General features: G+C 38.5%; 1 protein-coding gene across 1 annotated transcript in view; it reads right to left on the bottom strand.

Annotated features, from left to right (window-relative positions):
- COL28A1 (collagen type XXVIII alpha 1 chain) overlaps positions 1 to 23,990 on the bottom strand; it is a 162,238-nt gene that overhangs the window by 83,457 nt on the left and 54,791 nt on the right. The window contains exons 14-18 of the mRNA XM_002818208.5: positions 20,166 to 20,234; positions 16,675 to 16,743; positions 4,422 to 4,490; positions 1,591 to 1,659; positions 470 to 538 (exon numbers count right to left, since the gene is read on the bottom strand). Of these exons, the coding sequence (XP_002818254.3) occupies positions 470 to 538; positions 1,591 to 1,659; positions 4,422 to 4,490; positions 16,675 to 16,743; positions 20,166 to 20,234 (345 nt within the window). The remainder of the gene's footprint in view (positions 1 to 469; positions 539 to 1,590; positions 1,660 to 4,421; positions 4,491 to 16,674; positions 16,744 to 20,165; positions 20,235 to 23,990) is intronic.

The following is a 23,990-nucleotide window of genomic DNA, read 5'->3' as shown; positions in this document are numbered from 1 at the left end:
ACATCTTATATATTCTTCTAATACTCAAATGCTTGTAAGAATATGACAATAACAACAGAACAATGGGGAAGTTGAGTGCTCAACATGGCTCTCTAGATCCTATATAACTTCAGGATGAGTTACAGAAACTGTGAAGGGTAAACTAAGTATTTGTTCATTTATTCGGCAGTATTTATTGAGAATCTATCATGTCCCGAAAGCTGGGGATTCTATAATAAACCAAGATAAACAAAGTGCCACCCCAGTGGAGTATATATTGTAGAGCAGCACTGTCCAAGAGGAATATAAAGCAAGCCATACGTGTAATTATAGCTTTCGCAGTAGTAGTAGCCACACTTAAAAAGTAAAAGGAGCCCGTTATATAGAGTTAGATAACACATGCAGGGTCCGTACTGCAATTGGATATAAAGGAAACCTTATATAATATTACATAAAGTATCATAACACTTCTGAGCAGCAGTCAACTCACCTTTGGACCTTGTACTCCAATTCCCACTGGTCCTCGAGGGCCTGTAGGTCCCATTTGGCCTATTTCTCCCTAGTAAGAAAAGAGTTTAATACAGCAGCAAAGTGAAAATAATATATTCCTGCTGTTGATCTCCTAAAACTTGTCTTATATCAACAAAGTAAAACAGTTTCATGTGCTCAATTCATATATATTGCCTGAAATCCCTTCAGGGGGACGGATTTGCACCAGATTTGGAATATATGTAAATGAAAAATGTACATAATGTTTGATGTATATATGGTCTGACTTAAAATATAGGCCTTATAGCATATTCAAAATTGATTTTAAGGAGCCCCTTGTGGAGGGTATCTGGAAAAGATGGGCAGTTGCATTCTAGAACAACTAAAATTGGCACAGGAAAAGCCAAGGTAACTGCTGATCAAGAGCAATGTCATAAGCAGAGAACACAACTTAAGCCTTCAAGGACAAGCCCAAAATCAAAACTCTCAAGAATAGTCAGAGTGGTCCATTGAGCGGCTTCTCACACGGACAGCTCTAAGGAGTGTGTTCTAAGGTGAATAGTCTCAGAGAAGTATTTCATTTATTTAACAATGATTCATGATTCTTAGAAGCAATATTAAGGATAACTAGTTAAATAAGTGCCATGCTCCTCCTCAAGGAAAAAATAATAGTTCCAATCTATGAGACAGTTTGATTCCCAAGTACATAAAACATTTTTATTTGTTAGGTCATTTCTGACCCCATCTCTTTAGCTAAGGTTTTAGTAGTTGCATCTACTGTCAGAGTGGTGGTGAGAATGAAAATTAGCCAACCTAGAGAGACACATAACCACTGGTTGCCTCTATTAATATCACTGCTTGAGTTGCTAGAATAGGATCTCATAAGTAAAAGTAACAAAGAAAACGACAAATGAAAATTGTGTAAATAAAACTTTCTTAAAGCATAAAAAATACATATTACATTTTCTAAATTGTCAGGAATATCAGTAACATTTTGCATTAAGTATAGATCTCTGATTTTTAAGTTCATTCTATCTGCTGTCTTCCCTTGCACTGGCACTGATCAGAAAACAGCAATTATACTATAGATATATTAAACTCCACTCTCATTTACAAAGTTACCTTGGAACCAGGTAAGCCTTGTCCTGGGGGCCCTTGTGGACCAGGTGGACCAAGAGGACCTTGGATTCCCTTTAAAATAAAATTTTATAAAATAGTGTTAGTGAAATTAAGTGGTTTCAAATCCTCTAAAGTGAAACTTTAGTTAATACCCCATAATAAGTTACTTATACTCAATAAGCATTTGTGGAGTGGGGTGCCAGGGGCTGCTAGTTAAACCACAATTTGCATTCTTCCCTATTTCCATATTAAGAGAAATTCTAGCTGGCCCATATGTCTGCCTAGAATAAAGACCACGTTTCTCAGTCCCTGTTGAAGCCAGGCGTGGCCATGTGGGCTAGATTCTAGCCAATGGGATGTGAATGAAGTGATGTGTGTAATTCCTGGTTCGTGCTAAAAGAAGAGGTATGCCTTCTCCTTCCCTTTTCCTCTTCTTCAGTAGCTGGAATTAAGAGAGGGTGACCATCCAGGATCATGCAGATGAGGAAAGCACCCTCAGTATGGCAGACTATCAAGACTGATTAATAGAGGCACTATATCAGCTTGGAGTTTTAAGTAAGGAAAATAAAATCACATCCAGTTAACCCATTTAATATCTCTGTCACATGCAGGCAAACCTATATCCCAATATATATGTATCAGGATGGTAAATTGAAGGTTTGACCTAGGCTCTAAGAAGCAATAGTTAGTAGATACCAAACTGTATCTACTGAACAAACTGTATCATGTTGTCCCAATATATATGTATCAGGATGGTAAATTGAAGGTTTGACCTAGGCTCTAAGAAGCAATAGTCAGTAGATACCAAACTGAAGAAGGTTCAAACACTTGACTCCCTCCTTCACAATATAAATGAGGTTTTTATACATGGGTATAAAAAGGGATATGCACATATGTGTACATGCGTATATGTGGTTGTTTATATTTCACTCTATTTTGTAAAAGATCTGAGTTGATCAAGCCTCCAAATATTTAACAAAAATCTGTGGGCCATTTAAGAGATATTGTAAACATGTTGCTGGAAACAGAAGTTCCCTCATAAACCCATGAGGGAAAACATTCATTTTTATAAGAGAAATAGGAAGATCTAATATAACAAGAATTCAATGGATAAACACATCAAATTAAAGATAAGAACACTGAATAACTGCATAAACAGAGGTTAAATTTAAGTAGAATTTATATCATTTGTCTTAAAAGGTAAATACATTCTTTTCTTGCTCAGATCATTTTACAAATAGAGATTTCATTTTCAATAGAGATCAGCTCTATAAGGACACATCTACCTCGAAATTTTTTTTTCTTTTCGAAAAGAAGAAAAGCGGGTGAGAAAATGAAAGAAGTCCGAGAGTTTTGTTTTGTTTTTTTTCCCAAGCTGAAGAACAACAACCTCCACCAAGGAACAGCATTAAAGGCGACAGGAAACTGTAGGTAGGAGGTCCAGAATTCACAGGCCATCTGAACAGACTTGTCTTCGAACCTCATATTTAGCCCCATAGTGATCACTCGGCACCAGGAGCACCACAAGAACCAAGATGTGACAGCATTGTCCGACCACTTTTGGGATCAGTAAGCCCCTCCTAAAACCAACAAATAAACTACAAGTCTTCAGAATGTCGGCTGGTATCATCAAATCATGATATTTGAGTAGCCCAAACGTCCAGCTCTTAATTATTATCTAAATATTTATTTATACATTTATCTTGGCTTCTTCTGTACCTTAAGATTCCTAATATGTTAGACTAGGACCTCTGCCAATGGCAAGGGAATGGAAAAAGGAGTCATATCCAACTTTGCTGTTGTTTGGACTAACAAGAAAAGTAATAATAATAATAAATTAGCAGACAATTAGAAATAAACCCAAAGTGAATCTCAACAATGACATTTGGAATTATCTCATTTTTTAAATTTTTCCCTTCTCCCACTACCCTAGATACAGAAAGCACTATTCATTCTTTAAGCAAGAGAATAATCCAAACCTTACTCATAAATCTTAATCAAACCTGCCCTGCCACTTTCTAACCAGGAGATATTTAGCATAAAACTGGATTTGTGGGTCGCTTTGATTAATAAGACTGTGTAAGTATATGGCAAACAACAAAGTATATGGTAAACAAAAAACTACATGGTAAACAACAGTAGAGAGTACTGTAATACTATCTTCACATTATTTAGATTTATCACAATACCCAGATTTTCCAAAAGTTATCAGAAGATTTTGGAAATGGTTCTAATCACGAATGTAGACATTCTTACAGATCTTTCTTTTCTTCTCACCAAGAGGGGCCAGGTGTCATTTTTAAATTATATCTGTGGTTTGCTTCTATTCCAGAAGTTTGCCCCTTAAACTAAGTGGTTACCTCTGATCCTGGTCCAAGTTTTAACTATAATACTTTTTTAAAAAATTGGTATGTGGCTACTTAGAGTGGTTGGTAGGGGGATATTACTCTATTCCATTGGGAGAGAGTGGGATTTAATTTTCACAAAGCTTCAAGGAGAAAAAAATACACAAACCAGCAGGTATGTAAACTATTGTTCCCAAGGGGAACTAAAAATATTGCACCAAAACATTTACCTTGTTAATTAGGTTTTAATGTTAAAAGTCACAGCATCAAGAAACACACTACTTATTTTTTAAGCCTTTGGAAGTTCTAAAAAATAAAATCTTCTCATGAAACCATCTTATCCTGCCCTATATTCACTTCTGGACTTATACTCCATTGCAATTAACTGTCAAATATACTCATAGATGTTTGCAGGACTGGCCTTCAATGAAGACCAGGATTAGGCTGGAATGTTCTGCACTGAAGGGAAAGGAAGAATGCATTAATTACCTGTTCCCCTTGACTCCCGATTCCAGGGATACCCATTGGTCCTTGGGGTCCCACAGGTCCCATATCCCCCTGCACAGAAAATAAGCCAGGAAATAAAAAATAAAATAAAATCTTATTATTTCATACTTTGCTAACCTGGAATTGGGCTATGTTAAAATCTATCTTTATACTATAAAAAAAGTTCAACATGGAAAATTATAAAACTTTATTTTATTCCTTTTAAACAGTTTATAATTCAAATTCTGCAAAATAGTAAATGACATTTTTGCTATTCAGTCTAAGTTGGTGAGCATTTGTATAGGCTTATATTTATCAATCATTTTTCTCACAGACAAAAATTCCTGAATAGTTGTTATGACACAAACATTTCCTGCTAAGATTGCAACAGAAATATTTAAAAGTAGAAAATTCATAGGATATAATGAAAATAGAATGAGAGATAAATTGAAGAAAAATATTTTTACATTTTCTAAATACCCTTTCCCTCCAAATCTTATTTAAAATGCATTTTGAAAATGAAGAAATGATCTCAAGTGAATGCAGCAAAATTAAAGAGCCCTATTTTCTTCTTCCATGAAATTGAGAAAACAAAATTAAAGTTACCAGCAAGAAGAACATAATTCATTCTTTCTGTGTCTTTATACAGATGTTTGTTGAGTGCCCATTATAAGCCAGAAAGTGTTCCAAACACTAGGAAAACAACAGTGACCAAAACAGCTCAAAATCTCTGTCCTCCATCGAGCTTAGATTTTAGTAGAGGAAACAAGATGGTAAACAAAACAGGTAGATAAAATAACTAGTATGTTGAATAATAAGTGTGAAGGAGAAAAATTAATCAGGGAAGAGAGGAGGCAGCGATGATTTTGGTTAAGATGTCCAGAGATGACATCACTGATGAGAGGGAATGAGCCAGGTAGAAACCCAGAAGAAAAGCATTCCAGGCAGAGAAACAGCCAAAGCAAAGATGATGCCTGACATGTTCCAGAAAGAGCAAGGAGACAGTGCGGGTGGAACCATCTCCATGAGGGAGAGCTGTAGACAATGAAGTCAGAGAATTATGGCAGTGGAGTCAGGTAGAAGGATCAGTGGGGCATTTGAGACCACTGTAAGGACTTGGCTATTCTCTGAGTAAGTTAGGAAGCCACTGGAGGGTTTTGAGAAGGGAAGTGAGAGATCTGACTTGGTTTTTAAGGCCCCATCTGGAAGCTGTATGGAGAACAGACTGAAGGAGGTCTACATGAGACATGATGGGGCACAAACCAGAATGTTGAGAGTGGAGGTGGTGGGGAGTGCTCAGAACCTGGATAATGTTGAAGGTAGAGTGATGGGATTTGCTGAGGACTGAGAGGACTCTTGGCAGAATAGAGTTGTCATTGACCGAGAAGCAGCAGCCTGAGAGAAAAGCAAGGTTTGAGGTGGAGGGTGATATCAGGAGTTCAGTTTTGGACATGTTTAGTTTGAGATCCCTAAAATGAACATCCAAATGGAGATATCAAGTAGGTGGGAGAGGCCTGGGATGAGAACACAAATTTGGGAGCCCTCAGTATATAAATGATATTAAAGGCCATAATTGAGTGAATTTGCCAAGTAATAGAAAAAAGAGATGGTCCCAGGACTGAGCCCTTTAAGCACTCCAATCATTAGAGGTCAGAGAGGTGAAGAAGTCACAGCAGTGGAGACTGAGAAGGAAGCAGCCAGAGAGACCAAGTGAAGAGAGTGTTTCAAGAAGGTGAGGGATCCATCTGTCAAATGCTACCAACAGGGCAAATTAGTTGATGACAGAGAATTGACCGCTGGATTGAGTAACATGGTTAAGATGCTCATTTTAATGGCAGTTGTATTTAGTCTACATTAGGGCCACAAAACTTGTAAACAGTTGGATAGTAGATACTTTGGGCTTGAGGGTCGTAATAATGTCTCTTGTAATTGATCAATGCTGCTTTGGAAGTACAAGTAGCCATAGATAATATATAGTGAACAAGTACACCTGTGGTCTGATAACATTTGTAAAAACAGGCAGCCAGCTCCACAGTTGGCCAACGTTTGAGCTAAATAAATATGTTTTTATGAAGAAAAATGTATCATTTGTTGGGCGCCATGGCTCACGCCTATAATCCCAGCACTTTGGGAGGCAGAGGTGGGTGGATCACCTGAGATCGGGAGTTCGAGACCAGCCTGACCAACATGGAGCAACCCCATCTCTACTAAAAATACAAAATTAGCCGGGCACGGTGGCACGTGCCTGTAATCCCAGCTACTCAGGAGGCTAAGGCAAGAGAATCACTTGAACTGGGGAGGTGAATGTTGCAGTGAGCTGAGATGGTGCCATTGCACTCCAGCCTGGACAACAAGAGTGAAACTGTCTCAAAAAAAAAAAAAGAAAGAAAAAGAAAAGAAAAATGTAATAATTAGATCAAACTTTATAAAATATTAAATGTATAGAACCTCCACTAGGAGATGCCCTGGAATACACCCCTTAGTGCTCTATCAACCTTTGATCTACATAAATATTATGGAAGGAAAACATAACGGAATCCAGTTCTGGCTCAGAGCTGGATTATTTTGATTCAGAACTTGATTTCTTATGCATCAGATATTTGTGCTAAATGCTTTAAATCCTTTCATTTAGCCTCACAACAACCCCTGTAAAGTGGCCATCCTCATTTTTCAGATAAGTGTAAGTAACTCACCCCAGGTCACACAACTGTTAGACGGCAGAGGTGATAGTCAAGTCCACTCTGACTCCAAAACCCAACTCATAGCCACTAGTTTGCAAATATTTGTTAAACACATAAGAGAGGGTCCCTTTTTGTGCAGTGTTATTGACATTTAAATACCTGTGCCATAAGTACAACTTTGTTTTGTACCATTTACATACATTTGAGAGGCCTTATCAGAGGCGTGTTTATATTATCATTTGAATCACAGACATCAAGCCCTCTGAATCTAGTGTTATATGTAAAAGAATAGGAAAGGAAGAAAGGAAAAAGAAGATGGTATTGAGGGAACAGCAGATAAAAGCTTTGCTATGTAATAATATCCTGATATTTCAAAGTGATTTCTTTGCATGAGCTCCAGATGTAAAAATACATGCACCATGTCACAACGCCACCTGAAAAAGTTAATTTACTGAACTCATAAAACAATGGTTCTGTTGTATTCAGTTCTCGCTGCTCCAAAGGAAGAAAGAGCATCTTATGTATTTTTTGGAGTATTTTGGAGCTGCTGTACAACCAGAACTAAGAGACTTGAACAAAGAATTGTATTGCATCTAAAATTCATATCACTCACTATTTATTTCTGCTATTTAAATACAAACAGCTAGAAGAGATAACTACCAGCAAATAAAAATAAGTCATTCAAGATTGAAACCCAACACTTGAGATAATCATGAATATCAATTGTTATTCTAATATAATATACAATATAATGATATGCTTAAAGGCTGATATATAAATGACTCCAAATTGATATGAGCTCTCTGCTTTTTTACACATTTCTTATATCCTTCCCCCTCTGGCAGCTTCACTTCCAATGCTCTTTATGGCTGTATCAGCCTCTAGTAGCTTCTATCACCAGCTCCATTCCCATTTCTAATCTGGTATAATCTGCAGCTGTTTTAAAGAAAACAAACAGCCAGTGAGAAACAGAAAAGCAATCCTTAACAACGAGGAGCTGACCTGACCCTGGCAAGTAGGCCGTGGTGTCAAACATGAACAATTTGACAAATCATCAAGATCAGACAAGGCCACGCCATGACTGTGATGGACCAAGATGAAAGCCAGACTACTCCACAATTATATCTGAGCACAGAAAAAAAAAAGCAAACACTGTATAAAACCCTCAAATTATCAAACATCCTCCAATACTGGCTAAAATGAGTGACTGCTACTTCTATCAGTTATGACTCAGCCTAACTCCATTTGTCCCAACTTCTAGATGAGATTCATTATAAATACTCAATCCTAAACTTATCCTCAATTATTGATAACATTAAATCCAGAGCCCATCCCTGATTTCTTAAATGCTTCCCAAAATCACCTAACACAAGCGCAAATCCTACGAAGTATCTTTCATCCTCTTCCTGAGTCACTGTAGGTTCATCGTATATGGTCTTCCTCCCTTCAGAGTCAACAAGCCTTGTTAAAACTCTGGATGGATTCCTGTTGGTCCTTGCTGGAGGGCATCAACACTAGTTTTCTTAAATGAGTTTTCTTATTTTAACCTGATTTTAAGATAATATTTTTGAGTGGGAGCCTAGGAATGGATATACACTTCTATAAGAAGGTCAAGTCAATGTTTTTTGTTGTTGTTTTTTTAGAGACGAAGTCTTGCTCTGTCGCCCAGGCTGGAGTGCAGTGGTGCAACCTCGGCTCACTGCAAGCTCCGCCTCCTGGGTTCACCCACCATTCTCCTGCCTTAGCGTCCCGAGTAGCTGGGACTACAGGCGCCTGCCACCACGCCCGGCTAATTTTTGTATTTTTAGCAGAGACGAGGTTTCACCATGTTAGCCAGGATGGTCTCAATCTCCTGACCTCGTGATCCACCCGCCTCAGCCTCCCAAAGTGCTGGGATTATAGGCATGAGCCACTGCTCCCGGCCAAGTCAATGTTTTTAACAACTGTTTTCTTTACTAAGAAGAAATGTCTTTTGATAATGTCTGGATTCAAAGCTGCTTTGCTGATGGTAGAAGTCACTGGATGTCAGAATCCAAATAGGTGAGACATTACAATAAACAGAAATAATCAAATTTCTCAGATCATAAGTCATCCTACATAATAACACATCTTGCATATACTAGATTTGGAGATCATGGTGGACAGGAGGCAGGACTAGATCGCAGCTCCCACTCGGATGGAAAGAACAGTATGTGGAGGCTCGCATTGTGAACCTTTGTTCCAGAACGACTGCAGGAATACATTAGGAAAGCCAAGAAAACCCACAGACTTGCTGAAGGGAATGGATTGCTCCTGCAGGACCCAGGAGACATCCCAAATATTGTGAGTGCCCAAACTATAGAAATGGGAAAGGGAGATTGTCCACCCCTGAACACATACCCCCACTGGAGAACCTAAAGGTCTAGATTATGGGAGCTGAGTCAATTTAGAGAGCCAAGCGAAATACAGGGGTAGAGAAAGCAGTGGGAAAATCCCTGTAGGCTCAGTGGGCCCCCTAGCAAGCCATCTCTGCCTTACATCACTGGGGTCCTTGAGGATGGCTGCCAGAGGCACTGGGAAAAGCCCACAGAGGGAAGGAAACCTCCAACTGAACTTTGTAATAATTTCAACAGATTGAGAAGTCTCCTGGCCAGAACTCAGGAAAAGGGCGTGAATCCAGTGTGCAGACTCCACAGGCAGGGGAAGAAGGAAAGCTCTACTGACTTTCCTAGCTGTGAGGTGGGAAGCCTGGGGTAACTTCTCAGCCCTACTCATCCACCACCTGGAAACAGACTCAGTGTTGTTGGGAAGGAACGGTGGGAGTGAGACCGGCCCTTCGGTTTGCATTGGAGCCAGGTTAGGACTGTGGCTGCCAGCTTTCCCCCACTTCCCTGACAACCTGTATGGCACAGCAGAGGCAGCCATTATCCTCCTAGGTACACAATGACATTGACCTGGGAACCTCACCCTTATCCCCCACAGCAGCCACAGCAAGACCCACCCAAGTAGAGTCTGAGCTCAGACACACCTAGCCTTGCTCCCACCTAATGGTCCTTCCCTATCCACCCTGGTAACTGAGACAAAGGGCATATACTCGTGGGAGTTCTAGGGCCCTGTCCACCACCTGTTCCTTCCCATACTACCACAGCTGGTGCTTTCTTGAAAGCACCACCTTCCAGGAGGCAGCCAACCAGCACAAAAATACTGCACTAACCAACCAAAGCTAAGGACCCTCACAGAGTCCATTTCACCCACTGGAGCAGGCGCTGGTATCCATGGCTGAGGGACCCACAGATGGTTCACATCACAGGACTCTGTGCAAACAGCCCCCAGTACCAGCCTGGAGCCCGGTAGACTTGCTGGGTGGCTAGATCCAGAAGAGAGATAACAATCACTACAGCTTAGCTCTCAGGAAGCCACATCCCTAGAAAAAGGGTGACACTACTAAATCAAGGAAACACCCCATGGGACAAAAGGAATTTGATGACAGCCTTGAGCCCTGGAACTTCCCTCCGACAGAGCCTACCCAAATGAGAAGAAACCAGAAAACCAACTGCAGTAATATGACGAAACAAGGTTGTTTAACACTCCCAAAAAAATCACACTAGCTCACCAGCAATAGATCCAAACAAGAAGACATCCCTGATTTACCTGAAAAAGAATTCAGAAGGTGAGTTATTAAGCTAATCAGGAAGGCACCAGAGAAAGGTGAAGCCCAATGTAAGGAAATTTAAAAAATGATACAAGAAGTGAAGGGAGAAATATTCAATGAAATAGATAGCATAAATAAAAACAATCAAAACTTCAGGAAACATGGATGCACTTACAGAAATACAGGCTGGGCACGGTGGCTCACACCTGTAATCCCAACACTTTGTGAGGCCGAGGCAGATGATCACCTGAGGTCAGGAGTTCGAGACCAGCCTGACCAACATAGAGAAACCCCGTCTCTACTAAAAATACAAAAATTAGCCAGGCGTGGTGGCGCATGCCTATAATCCCAGCTACTGGGGATGCTGAGGCAGGATAGTCACTTGAACCCGGGAGGCGGAGGTTGTGAGCTGAGATCACACCACTGCACTCCAGCCTGGGCAACAAGAGCAAAACTCCATCTCAAAAGAAATGCAAAATGCTCTGGAAACTCTCAGTAATACAATTTAACAAGCAAAAGAAAGACCTTCAGAGCTCAAAGACAAGGTTTTTGAATTAACCCAATCCAACAAAGACAAACAAAAAAGAATAAGAAAATATGAACAAAGCCTCCAAGAAATCTGGGATTATGTTAAATGGCCAAACCTGAGAATAATTGGTGTTCCTAAGGAAGAAGAGAAATCTAAAAGTTTGAAAAATATATTTGGAGGAATAATCGCGGAAAACTTCCCCACCCTTGCTAAAGAAGTAGACATCAAAATACAAGAAGCTCAAAGAACACCTGGGAAATTCATCGCAAAAAAGATCATTGCCTAGGCACATTGTCATCAGGCTATCTAAAGTTAAGATGAAGGAAAGAATCTTAACAACTGTGAGGCAAAAACACCTCACTAATGTTTAATTGTAATTCTTTAATAACATATTATATCAAGCACTAAATGGAACTTTTAAGTTTTATAAAGAGTATCTACAAAAATCCTACAGCAGAGGTAATAATAATGAACTGTTGAAATCTTTCCTGTATAGGTAACCTATAAAGGAAAACCTATCAGATTAACAGCAGATTTCTTACCAGAAACTCTACAAGCTAGAAGGGATTGGGGTCCTATCATCAGCCTCCTCAAACAAAACAATTATCAGCTAAGAATTTTGTTTCCACTGAAACTAAGCTTCATAAATGAAGGAAAGATACAGTCTTTTTCAGACAAACAAATGCTGAGAGAATTTGCCACTACCAACCCAGCACTACAAGAACTGCCAAAAGGAACTCTAAATCTTGAAACAAATCCTGGAAACACATCAAAACAGAAACTCTTTAAATCATAAATTTCACAGGATCTATAAAACAAAAATATAATAAAAAAACGTATATGGGCAACAAATAACACAATGAATGGTACCTCACATCTCAATACTAACATTGAATGTAAACGGCCTACATGCTTCACTTAAAATACATAGAATTGCAGAATGGATAAGAATTCACCAACCAATCTGCTGCCTTCAAGAGACTCGCCTAACACATAAGGACTCACTTAAACTTAAGGTAAGCTGATGGAAAATGACATTTCATGCAAATGGACACCAAAAGCAACATGGGGTAGCCATTCTTATAACAGACAAAACAAACTTTAAAGCAACAACAGTTAAAAAAGACAAAGAAGGTCATTATATAATGATAAAAGGCCTTGTCCAACAGGAAAACATCACAGTCCTAAGTATATATGCATCCAACACTGGAGCTCCCTAATTTATAAAACAATTACTAATATACCTAAGAAATGAGACAGACAGCAACACAATAATATTGGGGCACTTCAGTACTCCACTGACAGCACTAGACAGGTCATCAAGACAGAACGTCAACAAAGAAATAATGGATTTAAACTATACCCTGGAACAAATGGACTTAACAGATACTTACAGAACATTCTACCCAACCACCACAAAATATACATTCTATTCAACAGTGCATGGTACTTTCTCCAAGATAAAACATATCACAGGCAACAAAACAAGCCTCAATAAGTTCAAGAAAGTTGAAATTATACCAAGCAGTCTTTCAGATGACAGTGGAATAAAACTGGAAATCAACTCCAAAATGAACCTTCAAAGCAACGCAAATACATGAAAATTAAATAACCTGCTCCTGAAAGATCACTGGGTCAAAAATGAAATCAAGATGGAAATTTAAAAATTCTTCAAACTGAATGACAATAGTGACACAACCTATGAAAACCTCTGGGATACTGCAAAGGCAGTGCTAAGAGGAAAGTTCATAGCCCTAAACACCTATATCAAAAAGTCTTAAAGAGCACAAACAAACAATCTAAGGTCACACCTCAAGGAACTACAGAAACAAGAACATACCAAACCCAAACTCAGCAGAAAGGAAATAACCAAGATCAAAGCAGAACTGAATGAAATTGAAAATTAAGAAGTTCAAAAGATAAATGAAACAAAAATTGGTTCTTTGAAAAGATAAATTGATAGACCATTAGCAAGATTAACCAAGAAAAGAAGGGAGAAAATCCAAGTAAGTTCAATTAGAAATGAAACAGGAGATTTACAACTGGCACCAAAAATCCAAAAGAAATCCAAACAGAAATCCAAAAGATCATTCAAGGCTACTATAAACACCTTTATGGACATAAACTAGAAAACCTAGATGAGATGAATAAATTCCTGAAAAGATACAACCTTCCTAGCTTAAATCGGGAAGAATTAGATACTCTTAACAGACCAATAACAAGCAGTGAGACTGAAATGGTAATTTAAAAATTACCAATAAAAAATGTCCAGGACTAGATGGATTCACAGCAAAATTCTACCAGACATTCAAAGAATTATCAATCCTATTGACACTATTCCACAAGATAGAGAAAAAGGGAACCTTCCCTGAATCATTCTATGAAGCCAGTATCACCCTAATACCAAAACCAGGAAAGGACATAACCAAAAAAGAAAACTACAGACCAATATCCCTGATGAACATATATGCTAAAATCCTTAACAAAATACTAGCTAACTGAATCCAACAACATATCAAAAAGATAATCCACCATGATCAAATGGGTTTCATAACAGGGATGCAGGAATGGGTTTAACATACGTAAGTCAATAAATGTGATACACCACATGAACAGAATAAAACAGGCTGGGCACGGTGGCTCACACCTGTAATCCCAGCACTTTGGGAGGTTAAGGCAGGCAGATCACTTGAGGTCAGAAGTTCGAGATCAGCCTGGCCAACATGGTGAAACCCCATCTCGACTAAAAACAAAAATTAGCTGGATGTGGTGGCGGGCACCTGCAATCCCAGCTACTCAGAAGGCTGAGGCAGGAGAATTGCTTCAACCTGGGAGGTGGAGGTTGCAGTGAACTGAGAGGGCACCACTGCACTCCAGCCTGGGCAACAAAGTGAGACCCTGCCTCAAAAAAACAAAACAACAAACAAAAATCACATGATGATCTCAATAGATGCAGAAAAAGCATTTGACAAAATCCAGCATCCCTTTATGATTAAAGCTCTCAGCAAAATCGGCATACAAGGAGCATACCTCAAGGTAATAACAGCCATCTATGACAAACCCATAGCCAACATAATACTGAATGGAGAAAAGCTGAAAGCATTCCCTCTGAGAACTGGAACAAGACAAGGATGCCCACTCTTACCACCCCTCTGCCACATAGTACTGGAAGTCCTAGCCAGAGCAATCAGATAAGAGAAAAAAATAAAGAACATCCAAATCAGTAAAGAGAAAGTCAAACTGCCTGTTTGCTGATGATATGATTGTTTACCTAGAAAACCCTAAAGACTCCTCCAGAAAGCTCCTAGAATTGATAAAAGAATTCAACAAAGTTTCCAGATACAAAATTAATGTACACAAATCAGTAGCTCTTCTATACACCAACAGCAAACAAGCTGAGAATCATATCAAGAACTCAACCCTTTTTACAATAGCTGCAAAAAAAAATAAAATACTTAGGAATATACCTAACCAAGGAGGCGAAGGACCTCTACAGGGAAAACTACAAAACACTGCTAAAAGAAATCATAGATGACACAAACAAAATGCAAACACATCCCATGCTCATGGATAGGTAGAATCAATATCGTGACAATGACCATACTGCCAAAAGCAATATACAAATTCAATGAAATTCCCATCAAAATACCACCATCATTCTTCACGGAATTAGAAAAAACAATTCTAAAATTCATATGAAACCAAAAAAGAGCCCACATAGCCAAAGCAAGACTAAGCAAAAAGAACAAATCTGGAGGCATCAATTACCTGATTTCAAACTACACTATAAGGCCATAGTTACCAAAACAGCATGGTACTGGTATAAAAATAGGCACATAGACCAGTGGAACAGAATAAAGAACCCAGAAATAAGCCATCATACTTACAGCCAACTGATATTTGACAAAGCAAACAAGAACATATAGTGGGGAAAGGACACCCTATTCAACTGGAATAATTCAGCTGGAATAATTGGCAAGCCACATGTAGAAGAATAAAACTGGATCCTCATCTCTCACCTTATACAAAATCAGCTCAAGATGGATCAAGAACTTAAATCTAAAACCTGAAACTATAAAAATTCTAGAAGATAACATTGAAAAAACTCTTGTAGACATTGGCTTAGGCAAGGATTTCATGATGAAGCACCCAAAAGCAAATGCAATAAAAACAAAGATAAATAGCTGGGGCTTAATTAAACTAAAAAGCTTTTTCACAGCAAAAGGCACAGCAAAAGGAACAGTTAGCAGAGTAAACAGACAACCCACAGAATGGGAGAAAATCTTCACAATCTATACACCTGACAAAGGACTAATATCCAGAATCTTCAATGAACTCAAACAAATTATCAAGAAAAAAACAAACAATCCCATCAAAAAGTGGGCTAAGGACATGAATACACAATTCTCGAGAAGATATACAAATGGCCAACAAACATGAAAAAATGCTCAGCATCACTAATGATCAGGGAAATGCAAATCAAAACCACAATGTGATACCACCTTACTCCTGCAAGAATGGCCATAATCAAGAAATCAAAAAATAATAAATGTTGGCATGGATGCAGTGAACAACAGGGAACACTTCTACCTTGCTGGTGGGAATGTAAACTAGCACAACCAGTATGGAAAACAGTGTGGAGATTCCTTACAGAATTAAAAGTATAACTATCATTTGATCCAGCAATCCCACTACTGGGTATCTACCCAGAGGAAAAGAAGTCATTATACGAAAAAGATACTTGCACATACCTGTTTATAGCAGCACAATTTGCAAATGCAAAAACATGGAACCAACCCAAATGCCCATCAATCAATGAGTGAATAAAGAAACTATGATATATATATTATAGTGTGTGTGTTTGTTTATATATACATATATAGGTATATATATATATCTATACATGATGGAATACTACTCAGTCATAAAAAGGAATGAATTAATGGCATTCGCAGTGACCTGAATGAGATTGGAGACTATTATTCTAAGTGAAGTAACTCAGAAATAGAAAACAAAACATTGTGTGTTCTCACTCATATATAGGAGCTAAGCTGTGAGGATGCAAAGGCATAAGAAAGATGCAATGGACTTTGGGGTCTCAGGGCAAAAGGATGGGAAGAGGGTGAGGGATAAAAGACCACAAATTGGGTTCAGTGTATACTGCTTGGGTGATGGGTGCACCAAAATCCCACAAATCACCACTAAAGAACTTACTCATGTAACCTATCACCACCTGTTCCCAAACCACCTGTGGAAATAAAAAAATTATTTTTAAAAAAGAATATACTAGATTTATAATTAACCAGACACCTGTGTGGCATGGTTGTCATGTATACAGTTCAGAAATGTACATACATAAAGAACAATGACAATTTTATTGGCATTGTTTCTATTGTACACCCTATTATACAGTACCTTGTCCCCTTTGATTGATAGGCCTTGTAATCCCTGTGGGCCAGTTGGTCCTTCAGAACCTTTTTCACCCTGAAAGCACAAGGGAGGGATATCAATGCACCAACCAAAATCTGAATTTTAAAAGAGTTTACATTACAAATACTATGAATTGTGCTTCAAAATTATTTTTTAAATGAAGCACCCAAACTCACTGTTTACTACAAATGGGTAATTCTAATTGACTCTGAGATCTGCAACTTGCAAAAAATACATTAGTCATAACACTGAAACAAGAAGGAAGCTATCCAAGCAAAACACATATGTAGCATCCCTGAAGTTAGAAAAGAGCTCAGTTCCCAATTTAAACAAAAATATTCTGGAAATGGATCACCTAACCAATCACATAGTATAACTAGCTGGATCAAGCCTCCTTTTCCTTAATATTGCTGAAACTGGGTCCATCACACAAGAAAAATTTATCTCTCGTACTAATATGTGAACTAATACTTGCTAGGATTAGATTACTACATTTTTTTTTGTTTATAAACATTCATTGAAAATTTATGTTTAAAAGAATTCATGGAAAATCTTCTTAGATATGCTCCTATAGTTACATGACCTAAGTGAACAGCTCTGTCCTTAATATAATGTTTATTAAGTCATAATACTTCATGCATTTTTATGAAAAATAAACCATATAATCAATCAGAAGCAGCATTCATTTAATAAATTTATTAGAACCAAGAGTAAAATCAAAGAACATTTACAAATTAGCCCCAAACAGCACATACAGAGAACACTCATTGGTCTGACTAGTTGGGGAATGAAATATTCTGATTCTGGGTTCTTCTGATCATTACCACAGAATATAACTGCATATACTTGATCCTAAAACAGCACAGAACATGATGCGTTCTTTCTTTGATGAGATAGAGGTCAATGCCCATGAGCTATTACATACAAGAGTATCAATAAAGTATGATAATACCTTATATAATATAAAAGTATGTTGAACCTGTCACTATGAAATACCCTGGAATATTCTTCTTAATCTTTCACATATTCATTTCTCATTTATTTCTTTCTCTTTAAACACAGATTTTAAAGAGAAATAATTCTATTTGAATTTTTCAGATTATTTGGTCTACACATAAATAGAAGTAGAAATTTACTAAGTGCCAAAAAAATGTCAAATTGTATTACAAAACTTTCGGTGATGTCATGCCAAGTTGTTGACCTGTCTTCTGATAGTGATACTGTGATTAGTCAAAGGTGTTAGTAATATCCCTTTATCCAACATATTATTTCCATTATCATGACAAATTAAAATGTGTTCATTAACAAGGGTGTCTTTTAAAATTTAACCCATTCAACCTATAAAATGGGAGAAAATTTTCGCAACCTACTCATCTGACAAAGGGCTAATATCCACAATCTACAATGAACTCAAACAAATTTACAAGAAAAAAACAAACAACCCCATCAAAAAGTAGGCAAAGGATATGAACAGACACTTCTCAAAAGAAGACATTTATGCAGCCAAAAGACACATGAAAAAATGCTCATCACTGGCCATCAGAGAAATGCAAATCAAAACCACAATGAGATACCATCTCACACCAGTTAGAATGGCAATTATTAAAAAGTCAGGAAACAACAGGTGCTGGAGAGGATGTGGAGAAATAGGAACACTTTTACACTATTGGTGGGACTGTAAACTAGTTCAACTATTGTGGAAGTCTGTGGCGATTCCTCAGGGATCTAGAACTAGAAATACCACTTGACCCAGCCATCCCATTACTGGGTATATACCCAAAGGATTATAAATCATGCTGCTATAAAGACACATGCACACATATGTTTATTGCGGCACTATTCACAATAGCAAAGACTTGGAACCAACCCAAATGTCCAACAATGATAGACTGGATTAAGAAAATGTGGCACATATACACCATGGAATACTATGCAGCCATAAAAAAGGATGAGTTCATGTCCTTTGTAGGGACATGGATGAAATTGGAAATCATCATTCTCAGTAAACTATCGCAAGGACAAAAAACCAAACACCGCATGTTCTCACTCATAGATGGGAATTGAACAATGAGAACACATGGACACAGGAAGGGGAACATCACACTCTGGGGACTGTTGTGGGGTGGGGGGAGGGGGGAGGGATAGCATTAGGAGATACACCTAATGCTAAATGGTGAGTTAATGGGTGCAGCACACCAGCATGGCACATGTATACATATGTAACTAACCTGCACATTGTGCACATGTACCCTAAAACTTAAAGTATAAGAATAATAAAAATAAAATAAAATAAAAATAAAATTTAACCCAGCAGTCACTCACAACTAAGGATGAATTATTTGTTTTTATCTAATTGTTTTCCCTCCAGTAGAGATTTAGGATTCTTATAGATAATTGAATATTGATCATGGTGGAAGAAGGGGAAAATGAAATGCACTTTTAGAGCATGAGGCCATACTGAGAAGGCCATATCTTAGTAACCTGATGGAATGCCTGATGTGGAGGGTCTCAGACACTTAGAAAGCAGCATGTACTTCTCTGGGCAGTATGTGTGTACATGCATGTGTGTGTCTTTGGGGGAGACTTTGGAAATAAAGAAAGAAGGACTCCAAAATGTATCTTTACGTACTCTGAAATGTTGTTGATGCTGCTCAAAGTATTTTGGAAAACACTTTTTAACATGCCCTTCAGCAAATGTGCCAAAGATTATATACAAACTGCCTATATCAGGGTACAGCAAACTATAGCCCATAAGCCAAATTCAGCCCACTGCCTGTTTTTATATTATAAATATAGTTTTATTGGAACAGCCACATTCATTCATTTATACATTGTTTATGGCTGCTTTCAAGCTACAACAGCAGTTAAGTAGTTACAGCAGATACCATATGGCTCACAAAGCCTAAAATATTTGCTATGTGCCCCTTTACAGAAAAAGTTTGCCAACCCTTGGTGCAGAACAACTTGAGCTCCAAGAATTACATAAGGGAAATGATAGGAAATTCTGAATGGCCAGTTAAAAAGGAAGTCTTTTGTAACATTGTTTCTGTAGTAAAATTTTCTTTCTTCTTATATTGATGGCAGTACCGTTACAGATTGGTTTCTTATCTGTGTTTCACGAAAAAAACTGTGAGCAAAGCATTGCCATAGCTACACTCAATGATTTAACTTCTGGGCATAAGGATGTTATTTATCACTGTGGCTTTAAATGACTACAAACTACTTTAAGATATTTTTCTAATTTCATATGTAGTAATTACATGAAGTAGAAGTCTTTCAATTACTTATTTGTAGTTCCAAATTTTACTCTACTTTCACATTACAGGGAAATTTACATATTCCTTAATTTAATGCAATAAAGATGGTCAGAAAAATAATTAAAACTTCTAAAAATTGGTTAGGACACATTTTTAAAATTTGTAATTCATGAGCATGCAAGACAAAGCACCTTTTCCTGGTACAGAAGGTATTGTTACCTTTGGTCCTGGAAATCCTTCTCCGGGTAAGCCCCTCTCTCCTGGTACTCCCTCAGGACCACGGGGACCCTGGTTAGGATAGGAGAAAATGAGTAGCAAGAGGAAAGAGAAAATGGAAGGAGAAGTGATGAAACAGAGGAAAGAGGAAGAAAGAGAATGGTTATATTTCAGTTCACATGCCCAAAAAAAAATGGATAGTTGGATCTGTACTAAACATATACAGGCTTTTTCTACTTTATTAGTTCCTAAATACTATAGCATAATAACTATTTACTCAGCATTTACGTTGTATTAGGTATTATAAGTAATCTAGAGATGATGCAAAGTATACCAGATGTGCATAGGTTATATGCAAATACTATGCCATTCTGTCCAGACTTGGTGGGTTCTTGGTCTCACTGACTTCAAGAATGAAGCTGCAGACCCTTGCGGTGAGTGTCACAGTTCTTAAAGGTGGCACGTCCAGAGTTTGTTCCTTCTGATGTTCGGATGTGTTCGGAGTTTCTTCTTTCTGGTGGGTTCGTGGTCTTGCTGGCTTCAGGAGTGAAGCTGCAGACCTTCACAGTAAATGTTACAGCTCATAAAGGTAGTGTGGACCCAAAGACTGACCAGCAGCAACATTTATGGCAAAGAGGGAAAAACAAAGTTTCCACAGTGTGGAAAGGGACCCCAGCAGCTTGCCACTGCTGGCTGGGGCAGCCTGCTTTTATTTGCTTACCTGGCCCCACCCACATCCTGCTGATTGGTCCATTTTACAGAGAGCCGATTGGTCTGTTTTACAGAGAGCTGATTGGCGCGTTTTGACAGGGTGCTGATTGGTGCGTTTACAATCTCTGAGCTAGACACAAAAGTTCTTCAGGTCCCCACTAGATTAGCTAGATACAGGGTGTTGATTGGTGTATTTACAAACCCTGAGCTAGACAGAGAGTGCTGATTGGTGCATTTACAAACCTTGAGCTAGATACAGAGTGCTGATTGGTGTATTTACAATCCCTTAGCTAGACATAAAGGTTCTCCAAGTCCCCACTAGACTCAGGAGCCCAGCTGGGTTCACCCAGTGGATCTCCCACTGGCTCACAGGTGGAGCTGCCTGCCAGTCCCAGGCCTTGCGCCCTCACTCCTCAGCCCTTGGGCAGTTGATGGGACCAGGCACTGTGGAGCAGGGGCGGGGCTCGTTGGGGAGGCTCAGGCCACACAGGAGCTCAGGGCGGGTGGGGGACACTCAGGCATGGCGGGCTGCAGGTCCCGAGCCCTGCCCTGCGGAGAGGCAGGTAAGGCCCGGTGAGAAATCCAGCGCAGCGCCGGTGGGCCAGCACTGCTGGGGGACCCGGCGCACTCTCCGCAGCTGCTGGCCCGGGTGCTAAGCACCTCGCTGCCAGGGGCGGCAGGGCCAGCCAGCTGCTCCGAGTGTGGGGCCCACCAAGCCCACGCCCACCCGGAACTCTAGCTGGCCTGCAAGCACCTCTCCCTCCAAACCTCCCCACAGGCTGAGGGAGCCGGCTCCGGCATCGGCCATCCCAGGAAGGGGCTCCCACAGTGCAGCGGTCGGCTGAAGGGCTCCTCAAGCGCGGCCAGAGTGGGCACCGAGGCTGAGGAGGCACCAAGAGCAAGTGAGGGCTGCCAGCACGCTGTCACCTGTCACCATTTTATACAAGGGACTTGAGCATCTGTGGATTTTGGTGTCTACGGAGGTCCTTAAACCAATCCCCCATGAATACCAAGGAATGGCTAATGACTGTAGCACTATTTAAATTTTTAGTGAGAATCCTTCTAGTAAACTCAATACTGATTAGTAGAATTGTAGAGCTAGGAAGAATAATATTCTCACTGTATTAAATACTCGTTCCATTTGATTGGCATAAAATGTTCTATTCCAGTGTTCTCAAAGTAGAAGAAAATGGAAATTAAATGATGTTTTGAAATAATAATTAAGAAATAAATTATCTGAGGAAATGCTAAAAATCTGGAACTGTGTGGCCCAGAGAAGGATGCAGAGTGATTTAACAATTTAATTATCAGGGGAGTGCTGTGAAGAAATCATCACACAGCTGTTTTAAAGCATTAAGTGCTGTTTACATGTGTTTCAATTTCTGTACTGATAAATTTGGATTAAAACTTGAATTATTTCGGGAACTGGTTGAACCCACAGGCGGTTCTATATGCAAATTGAAATCTTGATAGGATCATTAAGGGGAAACATGATTTTCAATTGCAGTGATTCAAATTAAGAAGTTCATGTAACTATTGCTCAGAAAGCCACAAGGAAAGATGACTTCTCACATAAGTTAAGAAAAACACAGTCTCAGGCTTTGAAATGGACTTGCAGAAAATGTACTAATGGAAAAATTAAAGAGTAATAGTGAGGTTTTCATTTAAATCAGGAATTTTTAAAGACGATAATTTTTCTCTCCTTTTCTTCTTGGCCAGAAGGTAAAAAAGTAGTAAAGGAACTTACAACAAGAATCTTAGAAGAAAAAACTGAAGCTTTTTCTCTGATGAATCTAAACAGATAATTAGGCTTCACTTGCCAGAGAAATAAACCTATGATGGAACAAAGTCTGCCAAGTTTCCCACAAGTTCCTAAACCAGCACACTACAGACACTGAATGATCTTTGGGCTTGAGATACAGTAATCCAGGGTGGTTAAAGACGCTTTTCTCCTCAAGCCCAGTAGCAGAACGAGGATGCAGCATTATACTCATCAGTGACTGATCATAGTTATAGATTCGTAAGAAAAAGATCTGTTTTTCAGTGTTTAGTTTTTTTGTCTTTCCCTAATGTTTTATATTTTACAAGACAATCTTCTTTAGTATTTATGCATACTGATTTAGTAAAGACTTTAATTAAAAGAAAAACCTAACATCTTATTCAATTTAAATTGCAACACTTAACAAACAGAAACCTAGCTTTTAACACTTCCAAAACTTTAATAAAATCACTAATATCCATGACAGTTTATTCTACTGGCAGAGCAATTAGCTAGTAGAAAAATAAATAGGAGCATGAAAATTATTAATAGATTGCAAACTAAACCAAATTATTAATAGATTGCAAACTAAACCGAAAGTGCCAAGCCAACATCACATATTTTAACAAAGAAAACACATACTTTAACAAAGAAAACATTGACAAATTATTTTTTCCCTAATAATATGACAAATGAAAAAAAAACACAATTTACATTAAATGTAAGGAAGTATTTTTCCAGTTCACTCAACTTTTTTCATTCATCCAACAAAGATATACCAAACTACTAGCAGGTAAAAGGCACTGTGCTAGGTTCTAGGGATAGCAGACAAAACTGCTCCCTGTCTCATGGAGCTGACAGTATTGCGTAATAGTTAAAAGCAGATTTTGGTGTCATTTGGACTGAGGTTCAAGTCCCAGCTCTGCTACATATTAGCAGTTTCACCTTAAACAAGTAAGTCAGTCTCTGCAAAGCACAACATCCTCCTCAAAATGGTGATAATAATAGTATCTACCTCAACCACAAGTGTTCATGTAAGGATTAAGTCAGAGAGATTTAAATCTTTTACAGATTAAGCACTCAATAAATATCTGCCATCATTATCCAAATTATTTTACTTGAGTCCTGTAATTGCTAAGAATGTCCTTTCATGGAAGTTTTTACAAATAAAGGCAGTCTCAGAGTGAATGATTTAAATTAAACAATGTGTAAAAAGCATGCTGCACAGAATAAACACTGAATCTTCCTTCATTCTCTGCACTTCTAGAGTATGTTACCTAAAATGGAGGTGAAAATATTGGGTCTTTAAGGAGCCAAGTATTCAAAGCTGCTGAGAACAGAGAGTTAACGCTCATGGA

Source organism: Pongo abelii, chromosome 6 (assembly GCF_028885655.2).
Source record: "Pongo abelii isolate AG06213 chromosome 6, NHGRI_mPonAbe1-v2.0_pri, whole genome shotgun sequence".
Taxonomy (NCBI): Eukaryota; Metazoa; Chordata; class Mammalia; order Primates; family Hominidae; genus Pongo; species Pongo abelii.
The sequence above is the reverse complement of the archived record's forward strand: the minus strand, read 5'-3'. Positions and strand labels throughout refer to the sequence as shown.